The sequence below is a fragment of the Leptodactylus fuscus genome, chromosome 3 (assembly GCF_031893055.1).
Source record: "Leptodactylus fuscus isolate aLepFus1 chromosome 3, aLepFus1.hap2, whole genome shotgun sequence".
NCBI classification, from domain to species: domain Eukaryota; kingdom Metazoa; phylum Chordata; class Amphibia; order Anura; family Leptodactylidae; genus Leptodactylus; species Leptodactylus fuscus.
In genome coordinates, this window is record NC_134267.1 from 102,570,273 (window position 1) to 102,590,514 (window position 20,242).

General features: G+C 37.3%; 1 protein-coding gene across 1 annotated transcript in view; it reads left to right on the forward strand.

The window, feature by feature from the left end:
• Positions 1-15,997, forward strand: part of ROS1 (ROS proto-oncogene 1, receptor tyrosine kinase) — a 150,318-nt gene extending 134,321 nt beyond the window's left edge. The window contains exons 42-43 of the mRNA XM_075269523.1: positions 11,716-11,876; positions 15,891-15,997. Coding sequence (XP_075125624.1) covers positions 11,716-11,876; positions 15,891-15,997 — 268 coding nt within the window. The remainder of the gene's footprint in view (positions 1-11,715; positions 11,877-15,890) is intronic.
• The last annotated feature ends 4,245 nt before the right edge of the window (positions 15,998-20,242 follow it).

The window sequence follows — 20,242 nt, forward strand, 5'->3', positions numbered from 1 at the left end:
TGAATGAGGGGTAAGTGAATGAAATTCTAGATGATCCCATCCACACATTGCGGAACAAAAAATGGTGTGGAAAAGCTGCGTTTTCTCTATAAATTTAATAGCGGAAGAAAAACCTGCAAAGCAAAATGCAGCAAAAACACAATGTATTTCAGCTGTTTCTTTTTGCAGTCTTTTCTAGCTGCGTTCTGCCTTAAATGTTTTTTCTGGCCCAAAATTGAGTGACCTATACACAAGATAGGTGAACAGTATGGGACATGTTGGCATCTGACAACTAGACCCCTTACAGATCAGCTGTTGAAGCCGCCTCTGGTGCTGCACACACTTCCTGTCCACTGGTAGATTTTGGTACTTGGACTATGTTGCAACAGCTGATCTGTGTGGAGTCTGGGTATAGGACCCCACAGATCATATACTGATGACCTAATGACATGTATGTGTGCCACTGCCTTAAAAAAAATAATTCAGGCACAGCAGTACTGTATATTGTTAAAGGGAGTCTATCATTGGCTATAGCAAACTTAAACTAAACATATCTTTGCATAGACTTTAGAAAGGCTATTCTAGGCATACCTTTCATTCATTGCTCCACACAGCCGTTTTTTAATTAACCCAGTTTTCTTGATATGCTAATTACTCTTCATGGAGCAGCGGAAGCCTTCTCACTGTTCCCTGAGCACCGCAGCGTCATTAGCCGCCTCCATTTCTATTTAGCATATAAAGAAAACGGGGCTCATTCAAATACGGCATGCCTAGAATAGCCTTTATAAGGGCTATGCAAAGATATGCTTATTTAAAAATCACTATAGCCAATGATAGACTCCTTTTAATAAAAATAAAAAAAATATTTGTAGAGAAGCTGTGGTTTGCCAATTGGGTTATAAGATGTAGTGGAATAGTCAATGTTTCACTGCAGATCATGCGGTAAACTAGCTATGAGGCACATGGTACATGCCAATTTGGCAGCAGGTTGTGCACATATTTACTACTAATCTTGTCCTATATAGTGAAATCCATAGTGAACATCCAGAACTTTTCCAGAAGATAATGCTTGTATCAAGAATCTGCACCGAAAACCTTGTTCTTGTCTCCTCTCATTTTTGGACTGCAACAGCTTATGGCTGCGCTGACAGTATGAAAAAAGTGGACTTATTATATGTAGTATTATATTAAATGTTTGTCATGTCACGCATTTTTTTTAAGGAAACCAAAGGGTTTTTTTTTTAGCATCTAAGTTTTAAATGTCAACAACAAAAGCAATTACAATTTTATCTGTCTATAATAAGATGTAAGAAAAATTTTGCAAAAAAAAAAGTAATGAACTAAATTAGTAATTGCTGTCTAAACAAACACCCAGAAGAGCTGCTTAAGTCATTAAACTTCTTTTTATGGGATGCACCCAGCACTCAGCGCCTGTATCCTCCTCCTGTCAGTAAAGGATATTGTCTGTTGCCATTACACCCAGTTATTAATGGAAGTGGGGAATTCTTTGCATTCCATTTATCCTAAACATGATTGTGAACATGAAGAGCAGAGGAAAGGCCCATTAATTGTCTCTTTTTTTTTTTTTCTTTACTTTTACACGCTGTCAGTTTCCATGCAATCCATCAGTGGTTGGCTCGGGACTCAGTGACTATACATTTCAGCATTTGAGCGAGTGTTACTCCTTTAGCTCCATACTTTGTCATTTATTTTTATACTATCATGGTATTTCATGTCTAGCTTTTCTATGATAGCTCATCTAGCTGTGAATTGTCTTCTTAATACTACAGCACAACGACTTTATTTGTAGATGAATGTTATAACAGATTTTGCATGGTGCTGACATCATTAATAGAGATGAGCGAGTAGTATTCAATTGAGTAGGTATTCGATAGAATACTACGGTATTCGTTTGAATACTATCGCTATTCGCAGTAAAGATTCGATTGAGAACCAGCGTTGATTGGCCGAATGCTATACACTGTATAGCATTCGGCAAATCAACGCTGGTTCTGCAGCAGGTTCGTCCTTGCTAGTCGGTAGAGCTGGCAGTTTGCGGTTATGCGGGAGCTGACTTTTTCTCATAGGAATGCACTGACCAACGTTGATTGGCCGAATGCTATACAGTGTACAACATTCGGCCACTCAACACTGGTTCTGCCGGAGGCTCGTCTGTGAGGAGGCAGAGTCTAAGATCGGACCACAGCAGTCTCCATTGTGGTCCAATCTTAGTCTCCGCCTCGTCGAATAGTGGTTTCCACTGAAACAAGCATTTTTTCCCATAGACTATAATGGGATTCGATATTCGATAGAGTAGTCGAATATTGAGGCTCTACTCGAAACGAATATCGAATCTCGAATATTTCACTACTCGCTCATCTCTAATCATTAACGGTTGCATTTGGACTGTCCTATTACTCTACGCTTTTCCACCCTGCAATGACTTTATAAATCTACCTTCAACATTAGATCCTAAAATACGTGTACCTGTTTGTACATTTTTATTGTTGACCTCTGTTTATAAAGTATATTCCTTACATTTTGGATCTGTTGCGATATCTTTCTCATTCGCAGTTTATTGCATTTGTTCACACAGAGGTTTGTTGTAAAGCAATAGGAAATTATAAAATGAATTTGTGCTTTTATCTGTCCTTTTCCCCATCATTCTTACTTTTGGTATTTTTTTTTTAAGCCTATGGTCTTTTTCCCAAAATGTAGCACTTGTATAGCATATTTTATGGCTAAGGCCCTACGTAGCGAAACACAGCAAAAAAATGCTGCAGAAAAAAAATGCGTTAAAAATGCATTGCGCTTTTTTTCTGCAGTTTTTCATTGCATTTTCTCAGAGTTTTTATCTGTGGACTTTCTGCCCATATTATACCTATATGGAAAACGTCTGTGTTTCCGCAGGTATAATTGACATGCTGTGATTTTCAAAACCGTGGGCCTTTCCGCTGCAGATTTTTCTCTACAGGGTGTGGATGGGATTAGCCAGAATCCCATTCACTTTTCAGGTACTGTTAAATTAAGCGTAATTTTCCGCGAAGTTTTCGCATCAGCAAAAACGCTGCATTTTTTTTCAATGTGGAGCATTAGCCCGTAACTTTATTTATAGAAGTATTATAGATATATATTAAACTAACAAAATGAAAAATGATTATTTTTAAGATCTGTTTTGCTCAGCCTATAGCCAGGTTTCATGTGAGGCCACCGATGTGGACACTAGAGGGCACTGTTTAAACACTAAGATGTATAGTATGCACAGGTTTTTCCGTATGGTCACTAGTATTTGCATATTCATTTTCTTGAAGTCTGAATGACAGACATGATAGGTAAAAAATAACAATGCATATTCACATTGTGTCTGTCTAGTTGTGCCATCCCAATATTCTACATTGCAGCTTTGGAACAGTTATTTCTCACAGAGATTGATTAGAAAATGTTTATGCCTCTTACAATTTGATGACATACTGAAGTGCTTTTTCTGTCTAGTAGTTTTATGTTCGGTGACTTATAAGGATCAAGGAGTAAAAGGTGTCGTCTTGACAAGTAAAACGATAGCTGCTTAACGGTTTAAAAACACAATGCAATGCCCCAGGGCCCGTCCAGTCATTGCTCACTTAAGTGTTATGGGCTTTTCTTCCTTTGCCTTACCTATAACACTAATATCTTTTTCACACTTCTGCTCCTCTTTGTAAAAACCTGTGCCTTTAATAATGAAAATCCACAGTGTTGTTATTCCATGTTTAGCATCCTATTCATCTTTACACTAGAAGTATTGCCTGGTGCAGTATAATTTATTATTTAGGCTGAGGCCCTACATCGCGGAAAAATTTATTTTTTTGTTGCAGATTTTGCTGTGGTTTTTTGAGCCAAAGTGGCTTGAAAAGGAATGAGAAATATATAGTAAGTTTTTATACTTCTCCCTCCTGTTAAATCCACTCCTGGCTTTGGCTCAGAAAACTGCAACAAAATCTGCAACAAAAAAGCTGCTTTCCCACAATGTGGGGACTTATCTTTAAAGCCATTTTTTAATTATTTGACATAGAGTGTTGATATTTTTTGCAGATAATAATTGGTTGTCTTATCATACTATATAGTTGTTGTTTTTGCTTGCTTTGCAAATACTTTGTGAGCTTTCCTACTTGCATTTCTTACTAAAAAATCAGATGCAGAATTTGCATATTGTGATGATGTTAGTACAGACCTTTTTTATGAATTAAAATTATTGTTTAATGCAATGATGTATGATCAGCATAAATTTACAAATTTTATTAACAGTAAATGTATCATTTATCTTTCTGCTTATCAAATTGTTCTATGTAAATTAATATCCTTATCCAAGTCAGCTACATTATATATACAGATTGTAGCTAAACACATGTATACATCTCTAATATGTGACTGGCAAGAAGCAAATATAATTTTACCAGAACTGCTATCTAATCTTTCTACAAAGGTTATTGCAGACAGACTTGCATGGTAATAACTTAAACAGAATGCTTGCCTAAATGGGACATCTAAGTGTGTAACTCTTGTAGCAATAATTGGGAACGCTATTAGCTGTACATCCTTCTGCGCTGAGCTGTTCCTTACACCAGGTGCCCTTTCAATGTTGTATGGCCGCTTTAGTATGGTTGAAGACAGTGCTTCCATTTATGGTTCTGTCATTGGGCCATTGAATGATGATACAACAGTGAAGTATTAAATGCCTATAGTTAATATATGATGCAATAATTTATAAATAATATTTATAAGGAAAACTATATATCTTTGTACCGTATTAGCCAGTGGATATGAAATATAAAAATTGAGCGTCCTCAGTAGTTGATACCTTTTTAATGACTAACAACAATGATGACAGATTGCAAGCTTTCGAGACTACTCAGGTCTCTTCATCAGGCATGGGTAACACAATTTCTGAAGGTCCTTTTGTGTATAATTATGCATCCCTTCAGAAATTGTGTCATACCATGCCTGATGAAGAGACCCTAGTAGTCTCGAGAGCTTGCAATCTGTCATCATTTTTTTTAGCCATTAAAAAGGTATCAACTACTGAACTGAACTACCGTACTCTCAATTTTTATATTAAATAATATATAAACATTTAAAATAAATAATCAGTAAAGAGATTACATATGGACAATCTGGCTATGTGACTCTACAGATTGTGATGACTTTGCATAAGCCATACTATAAATGCACTACAAGCTTTTTATTTCATTGAATACACTGGATTAAAAGTGAGTGCCGATCATTTCAGCATTGCAGGGCTCTGTGTGTGCTATCTGGTGCACGGTTGTCTTGCCTCTTAAATTTTATTATTAAATAGCAGTAAATGGTGATAATTTTGTCACCTCTGACTGCCCACATATTCTCAATGCCATAGTTGTTAGTAAGAATGTAATCGCTCATGTTGGGGATGAAGCAATGGCTATTTCTGTAAATTATCAATTACTTAAGAACAAGATATTCCTTCTTTTCCATTTTTTTGTGTTACAATTCACTCGATTATATCTGCATTTAGCTTATGGTTCTACATATTCTAGTAGTTTCAGGATCAGTTAAAATAAACTTGATCAGTTATTTGGTTACATGGTTCAGTTTGTTTCATTTGAACAGTAGCAAAATTGTGTCAGCTCCTTTGAATGATATATTTAGACCTGTGCACACACTTGTCTTTTACTGTTTTTTTTTCCTTTAAGGCTATTTTTCCCATTAACAGATCAACTGACCATCTCACGTTTCACATGCATACCAAAACCTTCCAACTTTACTGTGACCTTGTCACTAAACATAGTGTCACATAGCTTACTAACATTTAAGAATACCACAGTCTCTGACAGCTTCCTAAACATATTCTTCGTCCATCTCTTCATTAAAGCAGTCAGCTACTGCATTACTGATGGCTTAGCTTTTACACTTTTAATGGACTATGTATAAGTTGTAGTATTTGTCATATATCGGTTATGGGATACAATTGTTAGTCACTTGTTACAATGGGCAAATTTTATGTTACAAACAACAACTATCTTCTTTATTTTAGAAAAAATACTGTAAATATTAACCTTGTTGGGACAGACAGTATACTACATGCGTCCAAGCCCTAACCCTGCAATGAGGTATACATATGTACTTGCAAAGAAAGACTGCTGCACGAAAACATGCAGATGTGGGATTGGGATGCTGCTGTTACTACAGCCGGACATCCCATAGGAAAGGTAGGGATGGTTTATCACCGTCCCTGTCCTCCCAATTGCTATGTGCACAGTTATGGGCTCCCCTTTGAACAATCAGTCACGTGACCACTGGGAATACAGGAACTCCAAGAGCTGCTGGGTCCTAAAGGACCCAGGTCTGCTTTGGGCTACAGTATAGGAGACTGTATGCAAAAAAAAAAAAATTGAAATGGTCCACCAAGGGTCTATTATGGCCTTATGGGGGCACAAGGCGTTAAAAATAATAACAATACAAAAAAAGAAAAAACATTCCACTACCATGCCATTGTCACAGGTATTAGCCCACCCCCAGCGACACAACAATAAGTAAAAATAACTGTAACAGAGGAGGGAAAATTATTTAAATTTTTGATATAGTAGCACTTTGCTTACATTTTCTCAGATATTAAAATAAAAAAAGGAATAATAAAAATCACAAAAGATGTAAAAACTATTTGAATACCTCAAAGGAAAAAACAAAACAAAACATACTCACCTGTCCCAATGGTTTGGGTTCTCCCACCATGGTCCGGTCCAGCTGTTTCACAGTCTTATTTTAGTGGAAGTCCACACCACACATGACCACTGAAGCCAATCAGTGGGCTCTGTGGTCTAAGGAAAGGACACGTGACTTCACAATGGAAAAGCCAATGAAAATCTACTTTCACGCTACCATTATGGGTCCAAACTATGGTGAGAGAGACAATTTGTTCTTACTGTGACTTCCCACTTGTATGACCGCTGTTTAGGTATTGTGTCCTGTTGACACTGCGGGTTTCAAAGGACACCTTTGTGTGTGAGGTAGGCCTTGTGTATGATTGTATGTTGTGTCTCTTTGGTTCAGTAATTGTGTTATATGTGTGGTTATGTTTGAAGACTAAGCTTAGCAAGAGAAAGGCGTGTGTAAGGAGAGAGGCTGAGATAAGGGAGTGTTTGTTTTGTGATCTCAAGAAATACAAAACTCTCATCCATGCCTTAAATAACACTAAACAGCATGGCCAAAGTACTCTTTCTAGACAAAGGGTCTAAAGATGGTCTAACTGGTTCGTAATGAATCAGATGCTTTATGAATTTTCCAAAATCATCACTACAGCTGAACCTGACAATTTTGGAGTTCAGGGTTTGGAGTTGATTTAGGCCCCAGAATGTATTACCGTACTTGAATCTCTCTCTCTCTCTAAGTGTTAATACGACTGTTCACAAAATCAAATTTAGTTTAATATTTCAAATCGCATAGTATTTTATTAATACAGGCTGCATCAACAATTATATCACTATACCAGATTCATACATAGTATCGCTATTGCATAAATATACATTATACTACTTCTGTTTGATACATATGTACATATACTGCTTACACACATGTATTAAATGAACATGTATGCAAAACATGTATTTGTACACAACACACACACATATAAGCAGTACAAACATGTACACAAAACACACATATACACATTAAATACAAGCACATATGTTTCACACACAGATATTACAGAGGCATATATGCACAATACACCTACGGTACACACATTGCACACACACATTCTCAGATGAATTGCTGGACTCTCTAAGGCAGAGTCTAAGTGTGACTGCAAGCTTTATACCCCCTATAGTTACTTTTTTGATCATGTGCATGTGAAATTGATGTCATGGTCAAGAAAAACATGAGTCTATGTCTAGTATACGATACATTTATCTATGTTCTGCCATGGAATACCAACCCACGTGTTTTGAAATGGCAAAACTTGATAAAGTCTATCTGTATTTTGCATAAACAGCCTAAGTATTGGTCAGTAACACGATCTGCTTTACATCCTGTCCCTTGAAGGCCAAAGAACTGTGACTTCTCTATTATTTCCAGGAAACGGGGAAACATTGAAGTGTATACTCGGCACTAGTAATGAGGCAGAACAACTAATGGTCATTCATAAGACAGCCTGTGAAAACAGTTCTGTTACAATGAAATGAAATGACAATAGGAACTTAGCTATCAAGGTGATTTACTAAGCACAAGCAGCCACAATTGTTTGCTTGCGTCACTTCTTTTATAAGATCAGTATGGTGTTTAGCGCTTTTCCTTTGTAGCACTGTAGTCAGTCAGTGACGATAGAGACTGATGTAAGAAACGATAATGTATATGGAGCAAAAAATGTTGCCACTATGTAAAATAATACATTTATATATAAATAGTGAGACACAAATATATTATTATACTGTGCACTATCATTTTATACATAGATACATTCTCTGACATGAAAAGAAGATTGCTGAAAAACTTGTCATGTAGTTATGTCTCAGGCAGATATATACATTTATACAGATGTGGTCTGATGGGACATTGGGTCTTGCCCCAACAAGGAATAAATGTGCTTTTCCTGCTGTCCTATAAAAAGGATCTTAAAGGCTACTTTTGGGTAGTGTACCTATTGGTGATAGATCTTGACAGCTAGACATTCGTCTTTGATGCAGCCAAATACATTTTGTCCAGTTGTCAGACTGAGAGGGGACATTGAAATTTTGAAATGAGAGAAGTAAGATGGTCATTTTGAAGAACTGCCCAACATCTAGACTGTATTGACTGAGGTGTTAGAAGGTGTTGGGAGCAGTACTCTGATGAGGCCATGCCCACACAGGAAACACATTTTATAATGCCCAGACAGACCAGTAGAAGAGAACATTTGTGCGACTGGCAAGCACAAGCAGCTCCTACAATGTTCTTGTCCACCATTCAGACAAAGGTGGTACCTTCACTATACATCCCTGTCCCTGCCCAGACCATTTTCAGGAGATCAGCAGAAGGAAATTTGGTGTCACTGCCATTGACAGTTGGCCAGACCTCTATCAATCTGATAATGATAACTTGTCCCTAGAATCAATATTTTTAGCCCAAACAAACCCTTTAGGCTAAAGCACCATGTAGCAAGTTGAAGCTAAAAAGGGCTGTGGAAAAGACATTGGCAGAAGCGTATTTAGGTTGTTTTTTTTCCCGCAGTGCTTTTCACAGAAAGTCTGCAGAGTTTTCCTTCCGATCTCAATTATACCTATATGGAAAACACCAGCATTTCTGTAGGTAGAATTGACATGCTGCAAAAGGTTTGTGATATCTCAGCAAGTTTGCTGCAGATATTTTTCTGCAATGTGTAGATAGGATTGGTCTGAATCGCATCCACTTTTCAGGTAATATAAAAATCACTAAAATTGGCCAAATTGCTGCGTTTACGCTACGTGAGGCCCCAGTCTTAATCATGGTTTTGTTGGATGGCTATGATATTGTATATCACACAACCAATGAAAAAAGTGAAAATTGGCATTAGGAGTGAATATAAGAGGTGGAAGGGTCAAACAGCACATTTTAGGATAGACTGGAGGGATTCCAATCTATAACTGTACTTGGGATATTGCATGCCTGAAGAAGTAAGTGATAGAAATATTGAGCTACATCTGACAAGACATTGAAGTAATTTGAAAAAGTATTTGATCTCCTGGTGAGTTTCTTCACCTAAACATTAGCCAGTCTGAAGAAGAAGAGCTTCAGCGGGACTGCATTAGAGCATGACATGCCTGCGGAAATGATTTCAACCATCTTTCTTTATGTTTCTTATTCTTATTCTTATGGTAGAGTTGGAAGGGACCTCAAGGGCCATCGGGTCCAACCCCCTGCGAGTGCAGGTTTTCCTAAATCATTCCAGCTATATGTTTATCCAGATTCCGCTTGAAGATTTCGATTGATGGAGCGCCCACCACCTCCCGTGGCAGCCTATTCCACTCTCTCACTACCCTCACTGTCAGAAAGTTTTTCCTAATGTCTAATCTGTATCTTTTTCCCTTTAGTTTCATCCCATTGCTTCTTGTACTTCCTTGTGCTAATGAGAATAGGGTAGATCCCTCTGCACTGTGACTACCTTTCAGATATTTGTAGACTGCTATTAAATCTCCCCTCAGCCTTCTCTTCTACAAACTAAACAGTCCCAGTTCTTTTAGCCGCTCCTCATAGGACATGGTTTGCAGACCTTCCACCATTTTGGTTGCTCTTCTCTGGACTTGCTCCAATATATCGATGTCTTTCTTGAATTGAGGCGCCCAGAACTGTACACAGTATTCCAGGTGTGGTCTGACCAGGGAAGAGTACAGCGGAATAATGACCTCTCTTGATCTAGATTCAATGCTTGTCTTAATACATCCCAGAATTTTATTAGCCTTTTTTGCAGCAGCACCGCACTGTTGGCTCATGTTGAATTTGTGATCTACTATTATGCCCAAGTCCTTTTCCCCTATGCTATCACTTAGTTCTATTCCTCCCATACTATATATGTTTTTTACATTTCTGTTACCCAGATGTAGAACTTTGCATTTGTCCCTGTTAAATACCATTTTGTTCGCCTCAGCCCATTGTTCCAGTGTGTCTAAGTCCTTTTGAATACACTCTCTCTCCTCTCTAGTGTTGGCTATTCCTCCTATCTTCGTATCATCTGCAAATTTTATGAGTTCCCCAATAATTCCATCGTCCAGATCATTTATAAAGATATTAAAAAGTACTGGGCCCAGAACAGAGCCCTGCGGCACCCCGCTTTTGACTTTCTTCCAGTTGGATGTGTAGCCATTTAGTATTACTCGTTGTGCCCGATCATTAAGCCAGTTGTGAATCCACCTAACTGATTTTTTGTCAAAGCCATACTTAATCATTTTTTCAATAAGAAGGTTATGTGATACTTTATCAAATGCCTTACTGAAGTCAAGATATACTATGTCCACGGCATTCCCTTGGTCCAACCATTCAGTGATTTTGTTGTAGAAGGAAATCAGGTTAGTCTGACAAGATTTATTGGTCCTAAAGCCGTGCTGGCTCTGGTTAATTAATGCCTTCCCATCCAGGTACTGAAGTAAATGTTCCTTGACAATTTGCTCAAAGATTTTTCCTGCTATCGAGGTCAGACTTACCGGCCTGTAATTTCCTGGATCGTCCCTTTTCCCCTTTTTGTAGATGGGGACAACATTTGCCCTTTTCCAATCTAAAGGGACCACTCCTGTTTCCCATGACTTACCGAAGATTATAGCAAGGGGTTCTGTTATTTCCTCTGCTATCTCTTTCAGGACTCTAGGGTGTAAATCATCTGGTCCTGGGGACTTGGTTTCCTGTAACTTGGCTAAGTGCTCTCTTACCAGACCTTCGCTTATAGTCAGCTTGGAGTCCTCCTTCCCCTCATCTCCATCACCATTAATGTTGATATTTCCATTAGTTTCTTGGGAGAAGATGGATACAAAATATGAATTTAGTAGCTCCACCTGCTGTTCCACCATGTTAACTGTTTCTCCTTTGTCATTCTTCAGGACTCCAATGGTCTCCTTCACTTTTCTTTTGCTTTTAACATATCTATATACATTCTGTAGTTAGCAATAATCTAGGTGCACATTTTTAATGATAAAGTAAAAAATGAGTACGATGCTAAATGAAAGAGTAAGAGTAAAGTGGGATTATACATTAATAATTGTTTTTTTTTTTGTTTTTTTTTAGGTGGGACATGATGATGAAATGTTGGGCACAAAATCCTGCTCAGAGACCCAACTTTGCTCAGATTCTAAAAATACTTGAAAAACTCAAAGGTTGCTCTTTAAGTTGTACCCGACCCAAAAAGAAAAGATTGTTTGAAGGTATTGATAATGCAGGCTTTGAAGGTCAGTATGGCATCTTTTTAGCTTTTTTTCCCCATACAATTAATGAAGTCAGGATGAATGGAATCTCATACACAGATTACTTTCTAAGGGCGGGTTCACACCTGTGCCCGTGCCCGCTTTAGGGAATCTTCCCGAGAAACTGGACAGGAGACGGAAACCCAGCAGTCAGTTTTCAAACCCATTCACTTGAATGGATTTGCAGAGTGACTGCCCGTGAGTGTTTTGTGTCTGACCACGGCGAAACCGTTTTTTTTAACCGGACATAAAGATGGACATGCAGGACTTTGTGTCCGGTTAAAAAAAATAGTTTCGCCATGGGGATGAATGTCAGTCATTCATTCAGCGCTTAGTATATGGAGACGATTTCGAATTAGTATATGTAGGCCATTGCGATAGAGAGAACTTTTTCTAAACATATCTACTAAAATTTTTACTTTGATTTCTTTAAAATAATTTTTATGTTAATATACACAGTAAAATATGTTGAAGTAATTCAGTTTTTACATAACCCCCTCAGACACAAAGTAGATAACATTTCCTGTTTTCGGCACCTAATTTGCCCGATTTGCTGTGTAGAGTTGGTCAGTGTCAACTAGTGGCGTAACTAGGAATGGTGGGGCCCCGTGGAAAACTTTTGACATAGGGCCCCCTTCCCCAACTGAAATCCCCCTGCACTATTATGTCCCATTGTGGACACCCATAAAAAATTATTATACTCTGGGGTCTTTTCAGACCCCAGAGTATAATAATCAGAAAAAACACTGGCTCCGTTGCACTCCACTCCACTGATGTCGGCCATCTTCAATGACATACGGGACATCACATGACCTAGGCCTGCGTCATGACGCATATGGATGCAGGCCCCTGTCATGTGACATCAGGGACATCACACTGGTAGACCTGAAGCCTGCCCAGAGCCCGGGGAGGTAAGTAATTGGGGCCTGTTACTGGCTGGAGTTACTCCAGTCAGTAACGGCCTATTACAAAAAAACAAACAAAAAAAAACAAAAAACGCAGCGGTAGCGGCTGTCGCCAGGCCCCTTAATGTGCCCTCTGGCAGCTGCTGCCACTACTACCTCATTAGTTACGCCACTGGTGTCAACAGAGTCACTTCTTCTATCACTCTCATTTCTGGGGAAAGGGCAGTGTTTCATCCTTTTAATGGAACATTCACATCTTTTTACCCCATAATAAGACATTTTTTTCCCCCCACATACTTAATGAGATTAAACTTCAGCACATGATAAATCACATTAGAACGTATAAAGGGCTATTCCCATGTACATTGTTATTTTTAAATTTGTAGATAATTAAAAGTTAAACATTTTTGCAAATATAAGTAATTAAAAATTCTGCAGAGTTTTAAAGATTTTCTCTAAATATCTTGTGGTCACAGTCTTGTTGTCTTGATCGGTTGCCAGTGGATACAACCATGAATGCAGGAACTTTCTAAGGTCAGAAAATCCGCCATGGTTTCTTTGTAGCCGGGATATCTTCTGATACATGTAGTGTCGCTGCCTGATAACCCAGCTACAATAAGAAAATCATAGCTGGGTTCTTGATGTGTCCCAGACCATAGAAAGTTTCTGCATTAGTGGTCGTAACCATTGGCAACTGATCAGGATAACAGACTGTCATCACTAAGAAAGTTAGAGAAAATCTTTAAAACTCTGCAGAATTTTTAATTACTTATATTTGCAAAAATGTTTGACTTTTAATTATCTACGAATATAGATATGATTATGTACATGGGAATACCCCTTTAATGCTTAAGTTGTGTATTTACGTACATTTTCCGTTTTCTGAGAGGAGCTGCATTACAATGGTATAATTTAGTAAATGTGAATGATTTCTTTAATATACGTTAAAGGTATCATAAGGAACAAAGCCTGGGGTCATTTTCATGTTAATCTATTAAAGCTAGCATTGTCTTTAGTCCGTGTTAAGCCGGAAGCACACCTCAAGTACTGTAGAAATTCTCAGTCAAACTAATGCCACAGTCAGCCAGCTTACAGGAATAGAAGCCTAGATACATAGAGAATAAAAATATCAGCATGACTTCATTCAGCTTCATTTAGGCAAACCTCATCACCCAACGTTTATACAGGAAAGAGATCTAAACATAGGCAGGCTGGCCGGCAGTTGTCTGGGACATAAATATAAAGATTTATTTAGTAACCCTTATTATTATGTTCCCCCTCAAGAGCACATTGAAAATAGTGCAGACTTATTTAATACATACTTTAAAACAGTCTAGCTTTAAGGATTTTATATTAAGTGGTTCCTCAAACAAAGCTTCACACAGCAGATGTCAAGGACATTTATAAGGCTTGTATGATCTTGAGATCTGCATTTATGAAGTGGCCATCTAAAAGACTGGAAGCCAAAAAACATAAGCAAACAAGTCAAGGACCGACACTGCACGGTAGCCATTTTTTGAAAGTTTATGACATTTGTTGAAAACAGTTGGCCGAATGCTATTACAACAGCTACACATCCCAACCATCTCATATATATATATATATATTTTTTTTTATTATTTTTTTTTTTTGGTTGTGCGTCTATATGTTTTCAATGGGTAAAATGGGAATACACCACTGTCAGACACCTCTGGTGGCAGCTCAACTCCTGTGAGAGCAAAGGAATGTATCATTCCCTCTATGTCAGAAGACTGGTGTAAAGGAATTGGTGCAAGGCCTTTTCGTGTGCCATATGTGCACCCCAAGGCCCGAACCATGCGCCAATGTAACAAAGTTTTAGACGCCTTGGTCCAGGCTGATTTACTACAACTTTTATTTTCCATTCCTTTTCAACCCAGTAAAAATCAAACATGGGCTTTACCATGAGCTTCATCGTGAACACAGACGGAATCTGACCCCTTATGTGTTATCCAAAATATACCCAATGGCTCCTCATCATTGTTGGAGAAACTGTGGCTTAACTTACATGACCCCTGCTAACTGGGGGATACACGACTGCCTTCTGAGTCCCAGGCAACTATTGTAGTAATCCACCTAAGATCCTATATGGAAGACATCTGTGGACTGCGTCCAAGCAACAGAGACCACATAAAACTTTTAAGCTGGATGGAAAAAAATACAATAGCTGTATTTTACCCAATATGTCACTTCAAGCAAATTATCAGCAACAATCTTTAAGACCCATTTGCATGAGCTTGTATTAGCAAGCTCCACTGCAATCCCTGCAAGCAACCTAAATGCAATTACAAGCATGCATTGATATAGAACATCTACACAATACATTGTAAATCCAGAGCTCAACCACCAACTTAATAATAATGTAATCAGCTACTGTCAAACAATTTATGTTCACTTACCACAATGTCATAAGGATCAAACATTATTCATACAGACATTAGACTATTCACAAGTTCAACAAGTTCTGTGGCTTTACTACACTGAAGCTGAGCGATATCTTTTCAGGTACATGAGTTACCATTTAATGATGTATAGAAAATCTCTATGTAATGGGATTTATGGGGTTGTATACTGGTATTTTAGCTATGCTTTTTTGTGCCAAAAAAATAGGATGAATTATTGTTGGAAATGGGGCTGTGTGTCGCTCCATCAAGGCCATAGATTCTAATGACATTCTGTAATTCTTTGTAATCAAAACCCATTATCTCACTAATGCAAATAACCTTTACAATTTTCTATGAAAAATCTGTATTAATTGTTAATATTTTGTATGTAGTGTGTACAGTAATATCAAAAGTAAAACAGAGTTTGTGCATTATATTTCAGTAAACAGTGTTTCTACTTTGTTCTCCAGCATTATGTATGAAAGTGAAATATTATTATTACTTAAATTCCATTCCATTGTGTACTGCAGAACGTTCTCGCAGCTTTTTAATCATGTCTTCCATTATCTCATTCAATTAACAATATACTAACGCTTGTTGTATTTTTCATCAACTGGCTCGAATTTTCAAATCAGATCATTTCCCTTGGCCTTTAGCTTGAATAAATGTGTGATATGAGTTTACTTTTTCAGATACAGATGCCAGTGCTGCGGGTTCAGCTTCAGAAGAAATTGGTACGTTGACCCTTACGGAAGCAAGAAATGTAGATGGCCTCAATTATCTAATGGTGTGTACATAAAGCAAAGAAAACGGGAAAAAACTTGAGGAAAAGAACATTGGGACCATAGATATTATTTAAAAAAAGCTAAACCTTGAACATTTGGCAGAGAACAGACTGCGCATTTTCCGAAAGCCAAAGTATTTGAAGTATTTATATGTATCCAATTAGAGAAGAAATCCATGTCACTGATACATTGTATCTGTATATTTATTACCCATAGAATGGGATTTGCTGAAAATATGGTTAGATGACAAATCATAAATGAATCATATCCTTGACTTTGAGACAATCATTTTTACCTTTAATTTATTTTCAATCTATTTTAAGGTATTCTCTTTATTTTCATCGACTGAATTGGTAAATTATTAGTGGTTTCATAGAATGTTTTACAATTTGGATTTCTTTTCTACTTTTATAATTCTTCCTTTAACAAATAAATAAATCGATTTACACATACGAGCTTGCACATGAGATGTGTTAACTTGACATTTCTCCCTCCTGACTTCCCCATACAACGTAATGCTTAGTTCAGCTGAGCGGACATATTTGTTTCAGTAGAAAGGGAGGAGTGAGATGTTCTCCAATATCTTTGGCAGATATTCCTGTTGTTGTATATATTAGAACTATGTGTATTGCCCAAATTGACAAGTTTGTCTATCCTCTATCCTCAGCATGTAGAACTGCCTTAAGATGCATCAAAAGTTTTTTTTAGATTTTCATTTGTAATAATCAAATTTTTTTAAGTTCTCATATATAATAATCCATAGCTGTCACAGTGATGTGAATTCAGTTCATGTTCTGGTCCACAAAAGCTCTCCTTCTCATTGCTTTTTTTTAGTAAGCGTCCTTTTTGTTCCTTGTCATCATAATGTCTTTGATTTTTTTTTGCTGTTAAGGTTTCTGAAAGTGAACTTGACATGTATTTCATTCAAATTGTTTTATTAATTTTGTAAATTACTAATAAAAGCAACATGTTCATAAAATTAATACAATCACAAATGTGGTTACAATGATCACTTTTCAATATTCTTTTATAGGGGGCATTCACAATACCGTTGGTGTCCACTCAGTAGCATCCGTGGCTATTGTCCGTACAAGTTTTAGCAACGGACACTAGCTGGTCCGTTTGCAATTTCCATTCATTTCCATGGGATTTTATCTTGTGTCCTTTAGTGTCCGTTTACAACCATGTCCGTTTTTTTAAGCGGACAAAAAAATCCTACATGCAGGACTTTTCTGTCCGTTTCAAAAAAACGAACAGTAAGTGTCCCTTTTTTTTTTTTTTTTTTTTTTTAACATTGAGGTCTATGGGCAATGGACATATAACAGACCATTTGTGTCCATTATGATAGGTGTCCATTTTTGTTTTTGTTTTATAAACAGACACCTTCTGAGCGGACACCAACGGTAATGTGAACCCTACCATAGAGAAACATTTTGTTATATAAGTGGTCCCTAACCTTTTTGCACAAAGGACGAATTTTATTGAAGACAATTTTTCCATGGCCTGGTATTGGGGATTGGGCTGCTGGACCACCCCACAGTTAATAGTTTTCTCCTCCACATAAGTAATGCTTTTACCTAAGGGGGCACTATTACAATAGTAATGGCCTATTAGTGTCCCGTGCAGGTAATAGTTTCCATTGCTAATAACAATAGAATGTAAAGAAAAAGTTAGTCTGAGTTGGTCTACTAAGGCTAATTTCACATGACCAATGTGCAAAATGGCTGTGAAAAACATCAATTTTTCACAGCTATGTTGCACCCAAGGAGCACCCATTTTCATGGATCCCCCATACATTTCAGTGTATGGAGGAATCCCTAAAAAACTGCCAAATGTAGTACATGACCTATATTTTGATGACCTGTGACAATGGACCCCTTTATTCACTGTCATAGCATTACCCACCATTTCCAAATGCTCAGCATATCAGATAACAAATATATTCATAAAGAGAATATAAAGCTAATGCTATTTGAACAAATTTGTAACAATCCAAATGAGAATATTAAACGTTTTGATTTTATGTGAATATTTATCAGGTTTGCTAAAAAATTGATCTTGGTCTGCAGCTGTTTGTGTTACAATAAGTTACGAAAACTACCAAATTTTATCATTGCTACAAAGTCTGAATAACATAGGTACATGTTTTATCTCTTGTATATGTGGCTGCTATGCGGCAACATCCATTCAAAAATGTTTTATTGTGGTCATTCAAGGACAAGCAGTTTTCAGAAATTTTCTTTAACAAAAATTCTGTGTGGTACAATGCCATTGTGTAAGTATGTGACATGCAGGAAATCCAGGAAGAATTGATGGACTTGAAAGAAAGTTTTGTTTTTAAGCTTAAAATTTTAACATTTAGTCCTACAATATATAATATTTATAATACTAAATAGTCACTAAATTATGGGATTTCTGCTGTGGATATTTTTCTGCAATGTGCAGATGGGACTAGCCAGAATGCCTTCCATTTTGTAGGTATTGAAAGGCTGAGGCCCCACGTTGCGGAAACTCAGCTTATTCTGTTGCAGATTTTGTTGCAGTTTTTTGAGTCAAAGCCAAAAATGGTTACAAAAGGAATGGGAAATATATAGGAAGCTCTTATACTTTTACCTTCTGCTCGATCCACTCCTGGTTTTAGCTATAAAAAAAGAAAACGCAACAAAATCTGCAACAAAAAAAGCTGCATATCTACAACGTGGGGCCTCAGCCTTAGCCTAAAACTGTTTATACAATTTAGGACTCCGGCCTTAAACTATTTTGTATTAAAACTATTCTTAAACTATTCTTATTTTGCAGCATTTATTCCACACGAGATAATATAAAAAATAATACAATGTAACTGTTACATAACTGTTAATAAAAATATATCAAGATAATATGTTGATTATTTGGATCACTGTCATTGTTTTATTGCATTATTTGACAATAATTTTCTGTGTCCGTCTACGCCGTGGGCAGTGCTCACATATTATTGAAGGAGGGAAGTTGTTAAACATTTTGATCCCACGCCTGATCTCACCTTACAATATTTCAACCATTGTTAGCAAAATTCACAGCTGTAAAAAAACCTGTAAAAGAAAAATCTTGGATCCAACCCAAACCATTACAAGGCTGTGTTCATTCTTCAAATTCTATACTTATTACGCAGATTGTAGGTGGATTCTCTCGTGGAAGCCAAATCTTTAAACAGCCTACAACTGCTCCTCGGAATAAGATATTATAAGAATAGTTTAATGCTGAAAAATCTGTTGAAAGGATCTTAAAACTGTCTGCAAGATATCAGATCTATGTGGCCGCATTCAAGTATCCCAGCTGTTTTTTTTTTTGTTTTTTTTTTACAATTGTTGGGCATTAAATGGCCACATGTCTGATCATATAAAACTGTTGGAATAGACATTATTCAACCAGTAATTGGTCATAATCTAATGTCTGTCCAATTGTATCTTATAATACAGAGGTATTTTATTTATGCATCTTATAATGGTGGTTGTATAGCTTTTCAATGCCATTAGCCAAAGTATTATGTGTATTCCTTTTTTTTTTTCTTTAATGCAGATTGTCAGCCCCATATAGGGATCACAATGAACTTTTTTTTTTCCAATCAGTTTGTCTTTTGTAGAAGGGGAGGAAATTCACACCAACATGGGGAGAACATACAAACTCCTTGCAGATGTTGTTCCTGGCAGGATTTGAACCCAGGACTCCAGCGCTGCTAGGCTGCAGTGCTAACTACTGAGCCACCATGTTTACCCGAAGTATTGTGTGTATTCTGTGCATTTTACTTGCCTATATAGCGTCAACTTCATTTGCAGCATTGTACAAATGATATAATCACTTGCTCAAGCTCTAAATTCCCTATCCGTATGTCTATGAAGTGTGGGAAGAAAGCGGAGTACCTGGAGGATACCCACACAAACACGGGCAGAACATCCAAAGACAGGCAGAACATTCAAAGACAGGCAGAACATCCAAACACGGTTAGAACATCCAAACACGAGGAGAACATACAAAGTGAACTACCATATTTTTAATTCTCCTGAATGAGAGACTCCATATTCCAAAGTTAGTTCTGCATACTAGACAAGCCCTTACATAGCCTGGAGTGCCTGTAGATTTATTGTTTTATTGCCATGATACTCTGCTGTCTCTGCAGATATTGCAATTAGGGTTGAGCGATCAGAATTCTGATCCCAATCTTTTCTGGCAGGATCGAGGTCAGAGGTTATCTCAAGATCAGCTCAACCCTATTCATGTAT